Source organism: Amphiura filiformis, chromosome 15 (genome assembly GCF_039555335.1).
Source record: "Amphiura filiformis chromosome 15, Afil_fr2py, whole genome shotgun sequence".
Classification (NCBI taxonomy): Eukaryota; Metazoa; Echinodermata; class Ophiuroidea; order Amphilepidida; family Amphiuridae; genus Amphiura; species Amphiura filiformis.
The window spans coordinates 15,274,789-15,290,658 of record NC_092642.1 but is presented as its reverse complement, the minus strand read 5'-3'; the positions used below and the strand labels follow the sequence as shown (position 1 = coordinate 15,290,658).

Sequence of the window (15,870 nt, the reverse complement as noted above, 5' to 3'; positions counted from 1 at the left end):
TGCCAACTTACCTTATGAAATTGTACTAGATCATATAATGATACATGGACCATAGCTTCATTACCAAAGAATTGGTAGCCAGTACCAGATGCATCAATAAGGAAATGTTTCACTCTTTCTTCATCTTTATATGACAATACATAACCCCACACACGCTCACTGACACGGACTAAGAAATGTCCCATGCTCTTGGGCTCTAGAAGCTCCTCTGCCTTCTGCCTTGAGATGATACCTGCAAAGAATGAGAAGAAACTATTTATCAAGTATATCGGTGGATTTGTCAAGAATGTGTGATACTGTATAGCAGGAAAATTTTTTTCTGGGGGCGGGGTTAATTTTTGTACTTTTCATGGCCAAGCAGGCAGCCACAAATTTTTAACCCCTGTGAAAATATTTATTACACATGGTACTTAATGTGAACATATTTGGAAACACAAATTAAATACCCACTAAACTGTCCAGAATTGATAAAATCATGAAAAATATACCCAGTAAAATATCCCACTATATAGTACCTTTTTTCAGCTGGGTTGTGTGCAAGTGATCTACGGTTAAGGAATTATGAAACAAAAGGGCCAAAGGTCAATTTTCAGGTTGCACTGGAGTCACAATTTAAATTTGTTTTGATTTTTTGTAACAATTGAAGCAAAACAAGTCAGATAAAGAATAGTTTGCATTATCTATCTCTGATATCCCAGAGTAGGTTAATACATTTTGTATGGCTAAGAGATCAAAGGTCAATTGTCCTCATTTATCTTCTAATCTTGGTAATTGGCATGTATCAGAGATAGTGTAAGCTATTCTCTTTTCTGAATCACCTAAGCATGGCAAAGACATCCCAGCCACTGATCAGCTGTCTGGACCATTTTAGTTAAAACAATAACTACTCATGATCAGGGTCCTGACTAGGATTTGACAAGTGCCCATCATTTTCAACAAAACTCCTTGTCCAAAATTTGAGATAGTGTAAACTATTCTTTTTCTGAATCACCTAAGCATGACAAAGACATCCCAGCCTGTAACCAATCTACATGTAAGTTAAAACAATTACTACTTGTGATTTGGAAATCCCCCAGCTTAATTGGTGGTCCGGTCCCGATACACCCCTGTATATTTATCTTTCACATCTTCTTACCATGGAACCATTTAGCTGGTTTCTTAGTCAGGTCTAGCCCGGCTCCTTTACTGTATTGCACATCCTTGTACCAATCTATAACTGCTTGTCTGTCTGCTGGTTGGGCAGGACGATTAGCTTCACTTGGTCTGAAACACAAAACACACCAAAATAACAAGTAATTTATAGGATTTTGACTTATTGTTCATCCCGGCATCATCAAGCATTTTGCATGAAATTTATATTGTAGTTTAATTGATGTAACTTACAATAATACTCAAAATGCATCCCAAGTAGATAAATCCATCACATATTCCTAAACCTACCATATTCCATAGCAAAGAAAAGTTAAAATATTGACCTAGGTTATTTTGAAATCTTTTGTGTTATCACCCCCTACATCTGATGCAGGTAGAATGTTTCATGTTTTTTGTTTATAAGGGGACAAACTAAATGTCTGATGATGTCCAATAAACGAAAGTCCTTTTGTTGGGGAGGGGAATAAAATTGTCTATATTACACTTAAAATGCAGGTTATAGTTACAATATCAGTTGATTTATCCATATGGAATTTTCAACATTTCACACTTATGTCTCGGGGAGGGAAGGAGGGGTTCAGCCTCCTAATGAAAGCACTTTCATTTATAGGATGTCAACAGACTTTTGGTTCGTTCCCTAAATAACAACCCTCTACATACTACAGTGAATTGTATTTCATGTTTTGTAGACATAGAACATAGGACTAGATTGGCTGCTGATCCATCACAGGTGACAACAAGTACTTTTAAATACAAGAGGTGCCACTTTTTGCATGAGTAGTATATTTTGAAAATGATAAAGATTTAATTTAGATCATAACAGAGATTTTACTGCCAGTTCCTGTCAGCAATGTTTGTAAACTGGGATGAGAGGACAAAACAGCAGTGGCGTAAAATGGCCAAAAATGGGCTAAAAAGTACAAAAAAGGCCTTGCAAATCTTAAATATCAGGGCAGCCAGTATCCCAGAGAGGAAGGGGGCAAGGGCAGATTTTTCACAGGGGGCTACTGCCCTCTTGCTCCTTCACGCCACTGACTGACAGTACATACTGAATGTTCAGCCTAGTCTATGACAAGAAATTAAAATATGGCTCTATGCTATATTTTGAAATTATGATTGATTTAGCTATTTGTGATGCATTTTGAGTCTTCAGTGAGGTGATTGCGAGTTATATAACATATGAACCTATTTAAAAAATAAATGATGTATATCATGGTTAACTTAAATATCACAGCAAACGTTGTCACTCCATTAACTACGAATGGTGTGCCTGCACTGCAAACTAAACAAAAATTGTGAAGATTGAAGTTAGTAATGTTTTTAGCAATATTTACAACAAAAAAGTGTAACTTGTTCTTGCATTGACTCATTGGGTAGGTTTGTGGAGTCCATGGAGGGATGTAAGATGCTGAGTACGGTCAATTAAGATGAGCCCATGAAGTGGTGGTTAGAGTAGAATAGATTAAAAAAGCAGAGTAGAGTTGAGTAGAGCACAGTGGATTAATGTAGAGTAGAATAGGGTAGAGTAGGATTAAGTATGTAGACTAGTAGATCAGATTAGGTTAAAAAAGTAGATTAGAGTAGACTAAAGAAGAGTTGAATATAGTATGGCAGAGTATAATAATAAAAAGTAGAGTAGAACAGCATTTAGTTAAGTAGAGTAGAATATAATGGAGTAGAGTAGAGTAGAGTAGAGTAGAGTAGAGTAGGATTGAGTAGAGTAGAGTAAGGCAGGGTAGGGTATGGTAGAGTATGATCAAGTAGTATTGAGTAGAGTATGATACAAATAGCACAGAGTAGAGTAGAAAACAGTAGAGAAGGATAGAGTAGGATAAAGTAGGGTAGAGTAGAGCAGAGTAATTAATTCAACAAAATCATTTTAAACTAGTTACAAAATAGTTTAGCTTTAGATATGCAAGGTGCATAACACAATATTTTTATAAGCAAACATAAATAATGCAATATATTACTCCAATGAGACAAACATCCTTGTCTCAGATAGAAGGTTATCTGTCATGCATCAAAATTACGGCATAAAAATAATAAAAATAGTGTTATTAAATCATGTAACAACTTAAAAGAAAATAAAACATAATGGTTAAACTGGGTATTGTAGTGGTGATGATTTGGTATGGGTGATGGTATATGGCATGTGTTGGTATCTACATGTATGATGCATAAACTACCTGATGATGGTGATAGTTTACATTTATCTAAATTGGTAAGGGGTTGCACCCTGGTGCATTGGTGTGTGGTGGTGAGTTCAAGCCCCGACGCAGTCTCTATTTGTTCTAATAAAACAATTGAGCAAACTTGAAATTCTCCAGGGCAAGGAACTCACTGCCTTGGTTACGCGTACAAGAACTCTGGGAGTAGATCTTAGCTGTGATACTTCATTGTGGAATGTACTATAGCATTTCTTAGCAGCAAGTCCCTTCTGTTGCTAAATGGTTTATATACTGCGCCAAGAAAGTATCCTTACACTTGGAAAAATAATCACAATTTCAAAACTGAACCATATTGGGGTAAATTTGTTTTTGTAATAGATACACTATCATAAATTGTTTATAGGTTGTATTGTGTAGGTATTGTTTGTTATTTGTTTATGCATGTTTTAAGCGCTAAGGGACTTGTGTAAAGCGCTATATAAGAGTCGATTATTATTATTATCTAATCCTGCACCTTATGACACCACATTGAATCCAATGTGACCTCCAGAAGTAAAGTTACAAGCAATTGAATAGATGAAGGTCCAGTTTTATAAGTGACAAATTAGAGTCAAGCGGTAGCATGACCAGCAAGTTTTAAAAAAAACGACTGATAAAGAAGAATAAACAGATGCACCGCGGACTATATTTACACGAAACAAAACGCTATTGTTATGTGATATTTTTCGCTGGGTACAAAATATATCTAAAACCATGCTAAATCTTATTTACTGTCCAAAGTGTAATATTTTAATAACTCATTAATTCAAAAAGTTACACCAATCTTACAGTCAATCCGATTGTTTGATAATAAACAAACATTCTTGTATTATTTCACGCGGTATTTCATAGCCAAAATTAGTGTAAAATCATAGCTAATCATACTGATACCCAGAATCTTTCGTCACTGCTACAGCCATACATGGCTGTTACTGTCGCACTACCTTTTGAGATTTACTTTCAAAATATACCCTAGCATTTTCCTGGATACCCTACATACAAATTCTGGATCCCATTCGCCAAAAAATCAAGTTTTTCACAATTCTTTTATTCTTTCCGGACCACAGCATACATTCATATTAATAAATACTCCACTTTCACACTTCGTTATATCGGGACGTCCCCGTGGCGAAGTGGTTAAGGCCATAGACTTCTTATCCACTTTTGAAGTTTTGCCCAAGTTCGAAACTTCCTACCACCTTTTTTTTAAATGTTTTATTAACCAATTTATTGTCATAAATCAAGAATAACACCATTTCGAACATCCATTGCTATTGTGATATTATATTTTTTTTCATCAAACAAACATGTTTGATTTTTTATTCACATTTAGGCCTAGGCCTAGGGCCCACTTTCACCATCCAGATGCTTTCACCATGCCTGACTATCATGATATCTTCGTCATTTAAAACACATTTATCAGTGGCTCTGTTCACAGCTCAGACTGAAATTATATTTGGAATAAATATTATAAATTGTCACAAATTAAAATCACAAACAGCGAAAGATCGCCAACAACTGCCGCTGAATATTGTTATCCAACTAGATTTCCCCACAGGGCTATAAAGAACCACAAACCGCGAAATTTGGATATATACTAGATTGCCCTGCAGGGCTATAAAGAATCACACACCACTAAATATGGATATCCAACAAGCTTAAACTATAAATTAGCTCCCGATAGAGGGCAGGGCTTGATAAGGAAATTAAAATCACAAATCATGAAAGATCGCCGACAACCGCCGCTTAATAGGGATATCCAACTAGATTGCCCCGCAGGGCTACAAAGAACCACAAACCGCGCAATTTGGATATCCAACCAGATTTCCCACATGCCTATCGATTATAAAGAACCACAAACCGCGAAATATGGATATCCAACAAATTAAGACCACAAACCGCGAAAGATCAACAACAACTGCCGCTCAATATTGATATCCAACTAGATTGCCGCAGGGCTATAAAGAACCACAAACCGCGAATTTCGATATGCAACTATTGCCCCACAGGGCTTCAAAGAACCACAAGCCACGAAATATGGATATCCAACAAGCCAGATTATAAATAACCACAAACCGCGAAATATGGATTCCATCAAATTAAGACCACAAACCGCGAAAGATCAACAACAACTGCAGCTCAATATTGATATCCAACTAGATTGCCCCGCAGGGCTATAAAGAACCACAAACAGCGAGATTTGGATATGCAACTAGATTGCCCCACATGGCTACAAAGAACCAGAAACCACGAAATATGGATATCCAACAAGCTTAAACTATAAATTAGCTCCCGATAGAGGGCAGGGCTTGATGAAAACCACAAACCATTTAAAGATCGCCGACAACCGCCGCTAATAGGAATATCGAACTAGGTCACCCGCAGGGCTACAAAGAACCACAAACATTAAAACACGATTATATTGCCTACTAAGGGCATCTAGACGCTTCGTAGTATAGGCTTAAATATAATGCGCATTTACCAGTTCCGACTTGAAGTAGGCCTAAATCGGACTTACTCTCTGTGTCTCTCTGGCATTGTCAACATTGGGTGTGTGTTGTTCATATTTACATTTTCTTTACATATTTACGTTGCCTTGAATAATTAAAATATATTAAAATGTATATTGATCATTGTGTACGCCTCTTAACATTACAGTCACGTGTGACAAGCAAGTTTTAAAATAAACGACTGATAAAGTTTTGTTTAATTATTTATTGTCATGAATCCAGAATTGCAACTTCAAACATCTATTTTTCGTTTTATTTGTTTTATGGAGCACATCCTAACCTGATGATTTTCCAAGCTTGGAGCTGCTTGGCTACATTCATAAAAAGAAAAGAAATCTACCAAAAAACGTTGACAACGTAAAAGAAATCAGCAAGTTTAAAAAACCCACCTCGGCTCACTTTTTGAAACTTGGTCCCATTTTAAACACCAACAGCAAATCAGTGTTTTTATTTTATTTCAACAGAACACAGCGTTTCCAACAAGATTACAAGCCTACGTGTTATTTGTTTAATTCAATCATTAATCATGATTATTATAAAACAAAACACAATAGGATATTGGCTTACCGTGCTACAACAGGATAATAACCTTTCAGGTCGTTCCAGAAAGCTTACAAATTAATATCGCATCTGCACATTAAAGATACATAACACTTCTGGAAATGTTTTAAATTTATATAAATATGATAAAGTTTAAATCAGTACCTTTTACAAATGGGACCAAGTTTCAAAAAGTGAGCCGAGGTGGGTTTTTTAAACTTGCTGATTTCTTTACGTTGTCAACGTTTTTTTGGTAGATTGGCCTATACTTGGCGCAAAAAGATTCCAACAAGCGCAACAAAGAGACTACACAGTTTCTTCAATGAAACTTTATTTAAAGCAGTATTTATTTCAGTTTTTACTTCTCTGTACTTTTCATAAGTTACATTTTATTTGTCAGCTCTTTTGTTTCAGTTTTCTTTTGTTCCTTTTGTTTTAAATTAAAGGCACAAACAAATTAGCCATTTACCACTCTCAAACCAAATGTCTAGTCCGTGGAGTTTTGAATAGGCCAGTGTGTCACTTTTAAAACTGGACCTTTGTCTAATCAAATGCTTGTAACTTTGCTTCTTGAAGTCACATTGGATTCAATGGGGTGTCAAAATGTGCCGGATTAGATAGTGCATCTATTAAAAAAACAAATTTACTCCAATATATGGTTTTGAAATTGTGATTATTTTTCCAAGTGTAAGGATACTTTCTTGGAGCAGTATATTATGGTGTTACAGTGGTTTATGTGTGGCCTACTATAAATCACAATATTTAAAAAAATATTTAGGAACAACACGGAAAAAAAGCTGCAATCTGGCAAGATTTTATAGGCTTCATTACAGTGTATGTATTCCTGCAAAAAGCAAAAGATTTACTTTTTAGTAAATTCTGGGAAAAGGTGAAAGGGATATACAATGTAGTATGAGTATAGCATATGAACTCAAATCAATGCTATGGCTGTGACTTCCATGTAGGACATGTGTCTTTACACTATAAATTATGATTTTATTTCATATTGCAGCAAGGATAGAGTATAGCTAGAATGAATTACAGATGATTTTGTGTCTTTATTTTGAAATTATCTCAATTTTGGCAAATTTCTTGCAATGTAATATGTTCCCAATGCATGACAATGGTAGTATTATGAGTATTAAAGTTAGCAATTTTTTCTTTCATATTCTGTGCAAAATAAAATGTCATAAAATGTATGTGAAGACATAACACAAACTTGAAAATGAAACTGATAGTAAAATAAAATCATGTTAGTATGGCTGTAACTAGTCATCAAGATTTTTTTAGCAGAAAAGGGAGCAAATCAGAGCTAATACAAGATAAAAAAGAAGAGGAAGAAAGACAGAGAGAAAGAAAGAAAGAAAGAAAGAAAGGAAGAACGAGAGAGAGAGAGAAAGAAAGAAAAACAAACGAACAAACAAACGAAAGAAAGAAAGAAAAAAAAAAAAGAAAAAAAAAAGAAAGAAAAACGAAAGAAAGAAAAAGTAAGAAAGAAAGAAAGGGAAAAGGAAAACTTGAAGGAAGACAAAGAAAAAGACAAGAATGATGCAGCTGGATGAAATGGAAGAAGGAGACGAAGAATGAGAGCGGAAAGATAGACAGAGACAGAGAAAGAGGTCTGAAAAGACTGGACACATACAGAGAGGATTAGAGAGAAAGAGATATGATGAAGAGGAGAGAAGAAAGACAAGAGATGAAGATAGTAATATATGGGCGTGGGCTCTCCTTGATTGGCTCCCCTCAACCAGTTTGTTTGATGTCGGTATCAGGCAGGCATACATGTGCAGTGCAACATTCAGACTAGCTCACTGACCTGTCCATAAATTCGTCCAAATCGAACGACTCGCCTTCCCTAGAAATAAAATGAACATTATGTTATTTACAACTTGCTGTTTGAGTTACACATGTAATGTTTTCCATTTTTGATGATATCATCCTGGAAACTGCAAACCAGCTAGCAAATATGAGTTAGTAAAGTTAGTCTTGGGCATTTCTCTTCCATGCAATTGGATATCACAATAGCAAAAATTATCTGCATCAATCATCAACCAAAAGTCACACTCAAATGTGTTCTTACATCCAACCCTGGAAGGAGTGCAAGTGATTTTTGGAATACTGTGGTCCTGTAATCAAGCTTGATAAAACACCAAAAAGGCAAGACAAATTGTGGTCCCAGGAATTGCAATAGATTACATAGGCAATAATATAAGTCCTAATTAGGTGAAGAAATATAACCACCCTTCTACAGGTGGACGCACCTTTCTAGTAAGGTCAGTTGATACAAATCTGACAAAACATATTTTCTAAAAATGTTCAACCAAAATTTATAAATTTGGCCCCAAAACGGCTGATTTTACATGATTCTTGCAGAATTAAAAAAAAATTCTCTAAAATTCTGGGTGGGTCAGGCCTGCAGAACAGGGTTTTTTTTGTCCCCTTAGGGTATCTTTGATATGGTCTCAGATAGGGTATCATTTTACCTGGTTCTGCTCTGGATATATGGTCACATATAAAGCATATTCTCGGAACCTCTGGATCTCACTTAGTTACCCATGCAGTTACGCAGGCATCCACCACATAAAAGAGGTTACTTTGATTAGTAAACTAACATGTATGTTAAATGAATGCAAAATTTCTTAAGTTACGCAATGATCATACATATTGTTATAGTGTTCACTTAAATTCTGTAAAAAAAACCCAATGAATTCAATTAGACAACATACTTGGCCATGTTTGAAATGCAATTAAGCAAAATGTGGTACCAGTTGCGTGATTGTAAATTTCATCCTTTTAAAAAAAATATTATATGTCAGCAAGACAACAATTTATTCCTAAAAATTTTTAATTGAAATATTTTTCAAGATTCATCAGGCAGGCATACACTGTGCAAGATGCAACACACTGACTGACCTGTCCATGTACAGGCCGCTGATTGATCTGTCCAGATATCGTTCTGAAGCGTCGAAATCACCTTCCCTACAAATAAAATGAGCATTAAAGCTTACTCTATGTGTTAACAGTCCATGGTTATGATGGGTATGATATCCTCTTGGAAACTCCAAACCAGCTAGTAAATATGAATTAATTTGGTTAGTTTTTGGCAGTTCTTTTAGCAAGATATTCAATCCATGCAATAGATATGATCATAAATCACCAGACTCCATGGCATTCACCAATCAACATCTCCTGAAATAGTAAATCTTAAAGCAACATTAATTTAGAGACAGGCAAGCTGTTAATTGGATGCAAAATGTTTTATGTTAAGCAATGATCATCCAGTTATGGTGTACACTTTTCTAGAATTACCAATAAATTAAATGAGAGAATTAACATTTTACAATGTTTGCATATTGACCCCATGCACCAACTAAATATGTGAGAAGTTGTGATAATTATCTCCAGGATGACGCGACATGAGAAAATGATATGTAAACCCAACAATATGTGACATGATCTGGTCCAATAAGTCCAAAGAAGGCATTTTTGGAAAGTGTGTTACCATAATTACTACCTTATACAAACATGAGGATATCACATACTGAAAACATTCAAGGTCTAGCATACTTGCTTCTAAAGTTATGAAGTTTTGTGATGTCTATTTTCCTATTTAATTTATAGTTTTTTTACTCCAAATTTTTGCCTTTATCTCAATTTCAAATTCGCCACCTATGGCTTCCATGGACCAGATCTTGTCACATATAATGACACCTCTGTAAGCAGATATCAAGGAAACTCAACTTCTCTGAACATGAAAGTTAACTTTTATATTCACAATGAATGGCTGCTGAGTCAAACAAAGGAATCTCATAATCTGATGTCAGTTTCACATCCCACGTCTCAGGGATATAATTAGCACAACCCAGCTCTCAATGATCTTGCGCCATTAATAGGCTATGATAATATGCTGAAAACTGCATTTAAAATCAATTCTAGAAAATTTTACTTGACTGCATCCAATATATAATGGGCCAGTTCATTTGAAATCCATACACTCTCTATACGGAAAACATAACCTAAGTCTCCCACACATGGGGTGTAGCTTTCAAGTGGAGTCACCCATTCAGGTAACCCCATTTAAAATTCACACTCCCTGTGTGGAAGATTAAGGTCACCTCTTCCATAACAGGTGCATAGATTTCAACTGGAATGGTCCAATGTGATATGATCCAATCACCAGGCCAAAGGCAGTGCACAGCAACCTGACCATTTCCCTAGCACCCTCAATATTTATAACATGTATGAATATGGAATAAAACTTATATTTAGGGGACAAGAGTAAAGATCCATGTAATTGCAAAGGCAACAATCGTAAAGTAATGATTGAGATATAGGAAAATAGGGAGCAAAAAGTAATAAAATATAAATACAAAAATATGCAATAAATCAAGCCTATCACCTGGCAACCAAGAATGCTATGTATGGTTAAATGTTTGGTTTAATTCCTTTCACAAATTAAGCACACTCATAATGCTCTCCTCTGTCACTTATCACTGCATTACTACACACTATAACAATGCGCATGTCATGCAGTTCAGTGACTCGACAACAGCAGATCGCATCAGCAGCCCATCAGAGACAAGTGTGTTTAATGAGCAAGATTTAGTCTTTCCCAAGAAGTCTTTTCAGAAGTGTGTTTAATACTGAGGATACTGTGAAGTACATAGTAAAAAACGCTCTCGTCACAGGTTTACATTTACAATAGGATTTCAGCAATAGTACAGTATGTAAGTTGATGATGTGGTTAATAAACTCAGTTGTTAAATTTGGATCTCTTGGATAGGTAGGATCAGATCATGTCACATATTGTTTTAATTAGGCCCAAAAATGCTGAAATTACACCTTTTTTAATCCCCATGCAAAACAGTCCAATATGGCAGATTTCTCCCTTATCTTCACATACATAAGGTCTACAGAAATGAAGCCTTAGTGTTTCTCCCTTGACTATGCAGGTGACTACTTCACATAATTGACCTCTATGACTTTCAGCACATCATTTTGACCTGCTCTGTAAGTTAGACATACTGAAATGAAGTGTAAACTGTGCATTGCATGCTTGCTATGGATTAGGAGGAAAAAAACAATGCCACTGCACTCAACACTACATGACCTCTGATTGAATGTTAGGTGCAAGTGACCAGGCCTAAAAAAGATATTCTTGGAAATAAGCCAAATTTCCAACAACGGGACAATATTTCCCACAATTTTGTATGTATTGCTTTATTTTGGGATGCAAACTTTCCCTCCAAATGTCAAAATATCCCCACAAATGGCAACATTTCAATGGATACATATTGGCCACATTTTAATGGAAGGAGCTTCTTGAATTCAAAATTTATGTCAGGGATGTGCACATCATCGGCAGACAGCAAGAATGGTGTTTGTATTTCCTTGTCACTTATGGCATTCTTGCATCTTTCCGGAAAGTGCAACAAAATGTTTTATTAGAAAAATTCAGTTATTTGTCACATATGTTCAATTTTAAAATGGACAAATGTGTTAAATGAGGATGAGTTAGATCAAGGAATGAACAACTGGAGCTCATCACATAGAGCGACCAATACTTGATTTTGACCTGTACTGAACAAAAATGGAGGTACATTTTGGTCTCCATGACAACTAAATCACACCATGAAATCTTGGAAACTAGAGTTACTCTGTGGAGTTAATTATGAGTGAGTTAATTTGTTAAAATAAATCAAATACTAAATCATGAAACTGGAATGCATAATGGTGTTGTTTCAAAATGAAAATTCCACTTGCCTTTGATTTGAGCTGTTATGAGAGAAAGAAATAGAGAAGGAGACAATGTTAAAAGAGATGCCAGAAAACTGGGTAGAATATGTGAATCAGTTGTTGTCTGCAAGAATCATAATCTACAATATTATGTTGCTGAATTTCCATACACTGACAAATAAACTGGGCAGACCTCAAAATTCAGTAAGGCCACAAAGGCTATCTCTCTTACCCTTAGACTTGGCATCCTCAATTTCAAAGCATTCTTCGGTATATAGTGGCCTTTGTGCCCTCTTCTCACTGCCTTAAAAATGAAATGAGTGCCCTTGAAAACTGAATTTTGAGGCATTGAACTTACTTGATATTGTTGTTTATCTATATTGGAATATGCTACACAAAAGTCTGCTACATTTTGGCAGCCATCTTGAACTTGGAATTAAATAAGGATGAAACTTGCTTACATTATCACTGCAGATTAAATTCAACTTACTTGAATGCGGGAGGTGGTTCGTTGTTAGAGGGCGGAATTATAGTCTTGCTTTTCATCATTTCTTCAATATTGAGGTTATCAAAGAAGCCACTAAGACGAGCGACGGATCTCTTTGCGTGCCCACCTAGCTCTTTCTCTCTTAGACTTGTCAGCAACCTTGGATCTACGCACTAAAAATGGAAAGAATTATAAGAAACTGGTGAATAAATATTCCATGGTACATGTACACAGAGGAGTATATAATTGTTGGAACACGCTTTTCAATGATGTTGTATGAAGGTCACACTTTATTCTGTATTGAAAAGTGTTCTCCACTGAGTACGCACTCCTCTGGCTCTTAGTATATCACATACGGTACATGATGAATATTGTTTCATAATATAAGCAATAATGTTGTGAGCATATTTTTGAGCACAAAAATTTCTTGAATCCATGTCAAACCCAAAACTTTTGAATATTGCATTCTTTACAGTATTCTAATTGGGCTATTCCATTTTAAATCCACACTACCCCTGTGGAAGATTTTGGAAATATCTTTCACACAGGGAGTATGTTTTTCAAATGTAATTGCTCAAGGTTAATCATTTTGAAACTCATACTCCCCTGTATTATGGCTTTACCTACATCTTCCACAACTGGAGTGAGTATTTCAAATGGAAGTTACCCAATTGTCTATTCCATTCAAAACTCGATACTCCCCCTGTGGAAGACTTTAGCTAAATCTTCCACTGGGGTAGTGTGGATTTTAAATGGAATAGCCCATTTCAACCTATTCCTTACATTGTACATTCCAGATGTTTTCTATCTGGACTCTATTGTTCTCTTCCATCTCCACCTCTTCTTGTTTCAACTTCTGGTAGATCTCCTCTGCTCTTTGCCTCTCCTCTTCTATTCGTTTCGCATCTCTGCCTCTTCTTTCCAATTCTTCTCTTTCCTTGATTTAGAGAAAAATAAATATGAATGTATTGGTTAAAACAAAGTATTGTACTGGAAAACATGATTGAAATTTGCACAAATACTTTCTGTAGTGTCCTCCTTTGATACTGATGGCAATGCTCTTACCTTTCATAACTGCAAAACAAATTCATGTATGTGGAAATTAGATGGTTTTTTTTTCATACCGGTAAATCACATATGTGACATGATCCGGTCCATGGAGGCCAAAGGAGGCATTTTTGATAATTGAGTTATTATAAATTATTATCTCATACAAAATTTAAGCCATGATATACCCAAACACCAAAGTTCTAGCATACATGGTTCTAAAGTTATGCAGTTTTGTGATGTCTATTTTCTTTTGTAATTTTAATGTTTTTTACTCCATATTTTTGCCATTAGCTCAGTATCAAATTTGCGCTTCGGTCTCCATGAACCAGATCGTGTCACATATTACCATAAAAAATGTCACCCTCATCATGAAGGACATTACAAGGGGACTTACTCTGTAGTTCATCACTAGGTAAAACAAACCCAAACAATATCGTATCTTCCTATCACACAAGAATCTTTACGGGAATACAGTCACAGTCTTAAACCGTAATTCATTAACGCCATAATTTTTAATAAATAATAATGGAATAATAAATTAGTAACAACCATCAGTTAGAATTTCTGTCCATTTTATGATGAAATAAATGACAGAAAACCACTACTTTCTTGGTTACTTTAAAATATGGAGCTGTATGGGAGACAAAATGTCATAATGATGACATTAATTCAAAATTGCTTGGTTGTCCTATAAATGAAACACACTTGGCTGCTTCCAACTGCGTGTCAGTTGGGACATGTGTAAACATGAAAGCCAAATAGAAAGCCAAAAAAAAGGTTTGAAAATTAACAACATTCATTTAAAAGATCTAACATTATGGCTTTAATACTTAATCAATTGTCATGAAATTCATTCAAAAAACCAAAATAAATTACTTTCAAATGAGAAATATGTTAATTTAACAAGAAGCACACCTTCAGCAATGGTATGTATAGTTCAAACCACTACTTGCCATATATAGTTATAGTTTATCTCTGTGACTTGTATTCAAACAGGATTTGAAACAACTGTTAACAGGACAGGAAGTGGTTTGACATAACTATCCATGAACTGAATCAAAATGAACATTCAAATTGAATATTTATTGGTAATGTCTACGGCAATCTACTACTATTGAAAAGGTTAGTCAGGAATACATAACGATGCAAGTTGTTAAAGTAAACATTACATGTTGTCATTTTTACATCATGATTAATACTGATGTTGAAAAAATGTACTGACAATATTAATGATTATAGAACTTGAACAAAAATTATGCAAACTTATTATCATATAGGGCCTACCTAAAGGCTGTCGATCTGCGCATATATCATGATTATCCTGTAAATAAAAATTCCCTTTAAAAGGGAAAGCCAGCCTCAATGTAGAAGAGGTCTTGTAATTAGTTTTGGTCAATGTGAAAGGCATTTTTAGGATCACGCTTACATCTACATGACAGTCCACCAAACCATCAACGATGAGAACATGCACACTGAAACAGCAGAAAACATTAATTCCTAATCTCATGTCAACTCTTTTAATTCATTACATGTACTCCAAATTGTTCTGGTCTGTTTGTTTTGTTGTTGTTGTTGTTGTTGTTGTCGTTGGTTTTTTTTGTCTTTTCAGCTTTTTACCCACGATATCTCAATTTCCAATTTTGTAATACCAGAACTTACGAACTCAATATCTTCGCTTAGGAATGTCCGATTTCACTGCTTTCGATATATACACTGCCGGTTTGAGTTAACTTACATGTACATTTTATTTTAAAATAACTTAATTAATTCGCAATGTATAGTTTAAGCCTACTATATTATAATAGATAGTGGCCAGCACATTTATAAAGGACTGGTTACTCACTACAATCTTCACTCTTAAACTGTGTTTTTCTGAATGTGCTGATCATGTTGATTGCTAGTCGGAAACTCCTGCGAAGCTATGGACATGGCATCTTACATACTCCATTCTATAACAGTCTGCCTAGTGCCTTGTGTGTTTTCTCTTCAATCATTTTGTTGAATGTAATTTTATGAATCAAATAGTTATGTGTCATTTTATTTATAATAAAGAAGTTATTAAATTAATAAAGTAAGACAATTTATTTATCTATAAGTGCATGTCAAATGGGGTACATTGTTCAATACTATATGCATAAATTATGCCCATATTATAGCTAGGCCCTAAAAACTTTATTTTGCATCGGAT

General features: G+C 35.1%; 1 protein-coding gene across 1 annotated transcript in view; it reads right to left on the bottom strand.

Annotated features, from left to right (window-relative positions):
* LOC140171291 (uncharacterized) overlaps window positions 1-15,870 on the bottom strand; it is a 78,227-nt gene that overhangs the window by 5,156 nt on the left and 57,201 nt on the right. Inside the window, 6 exon segments of the mRNA XM_072194520.1 lie at window positions 12-232; window positions 1,136-1,263; window positions 8,226-8,264; window positions 12,636-12,734; window positions 12,736-12,805; window positions 13,416-13,569. Of these exon segments, the coding sequence (XP_072050621.1) occupies window positions 12-232; window positions 1,136-1,263; window positions 8,226-8,264; window positions 12,636-12,734; window positions 12,736-12,805; window positions 13,416-13,569 (711 nt within the window).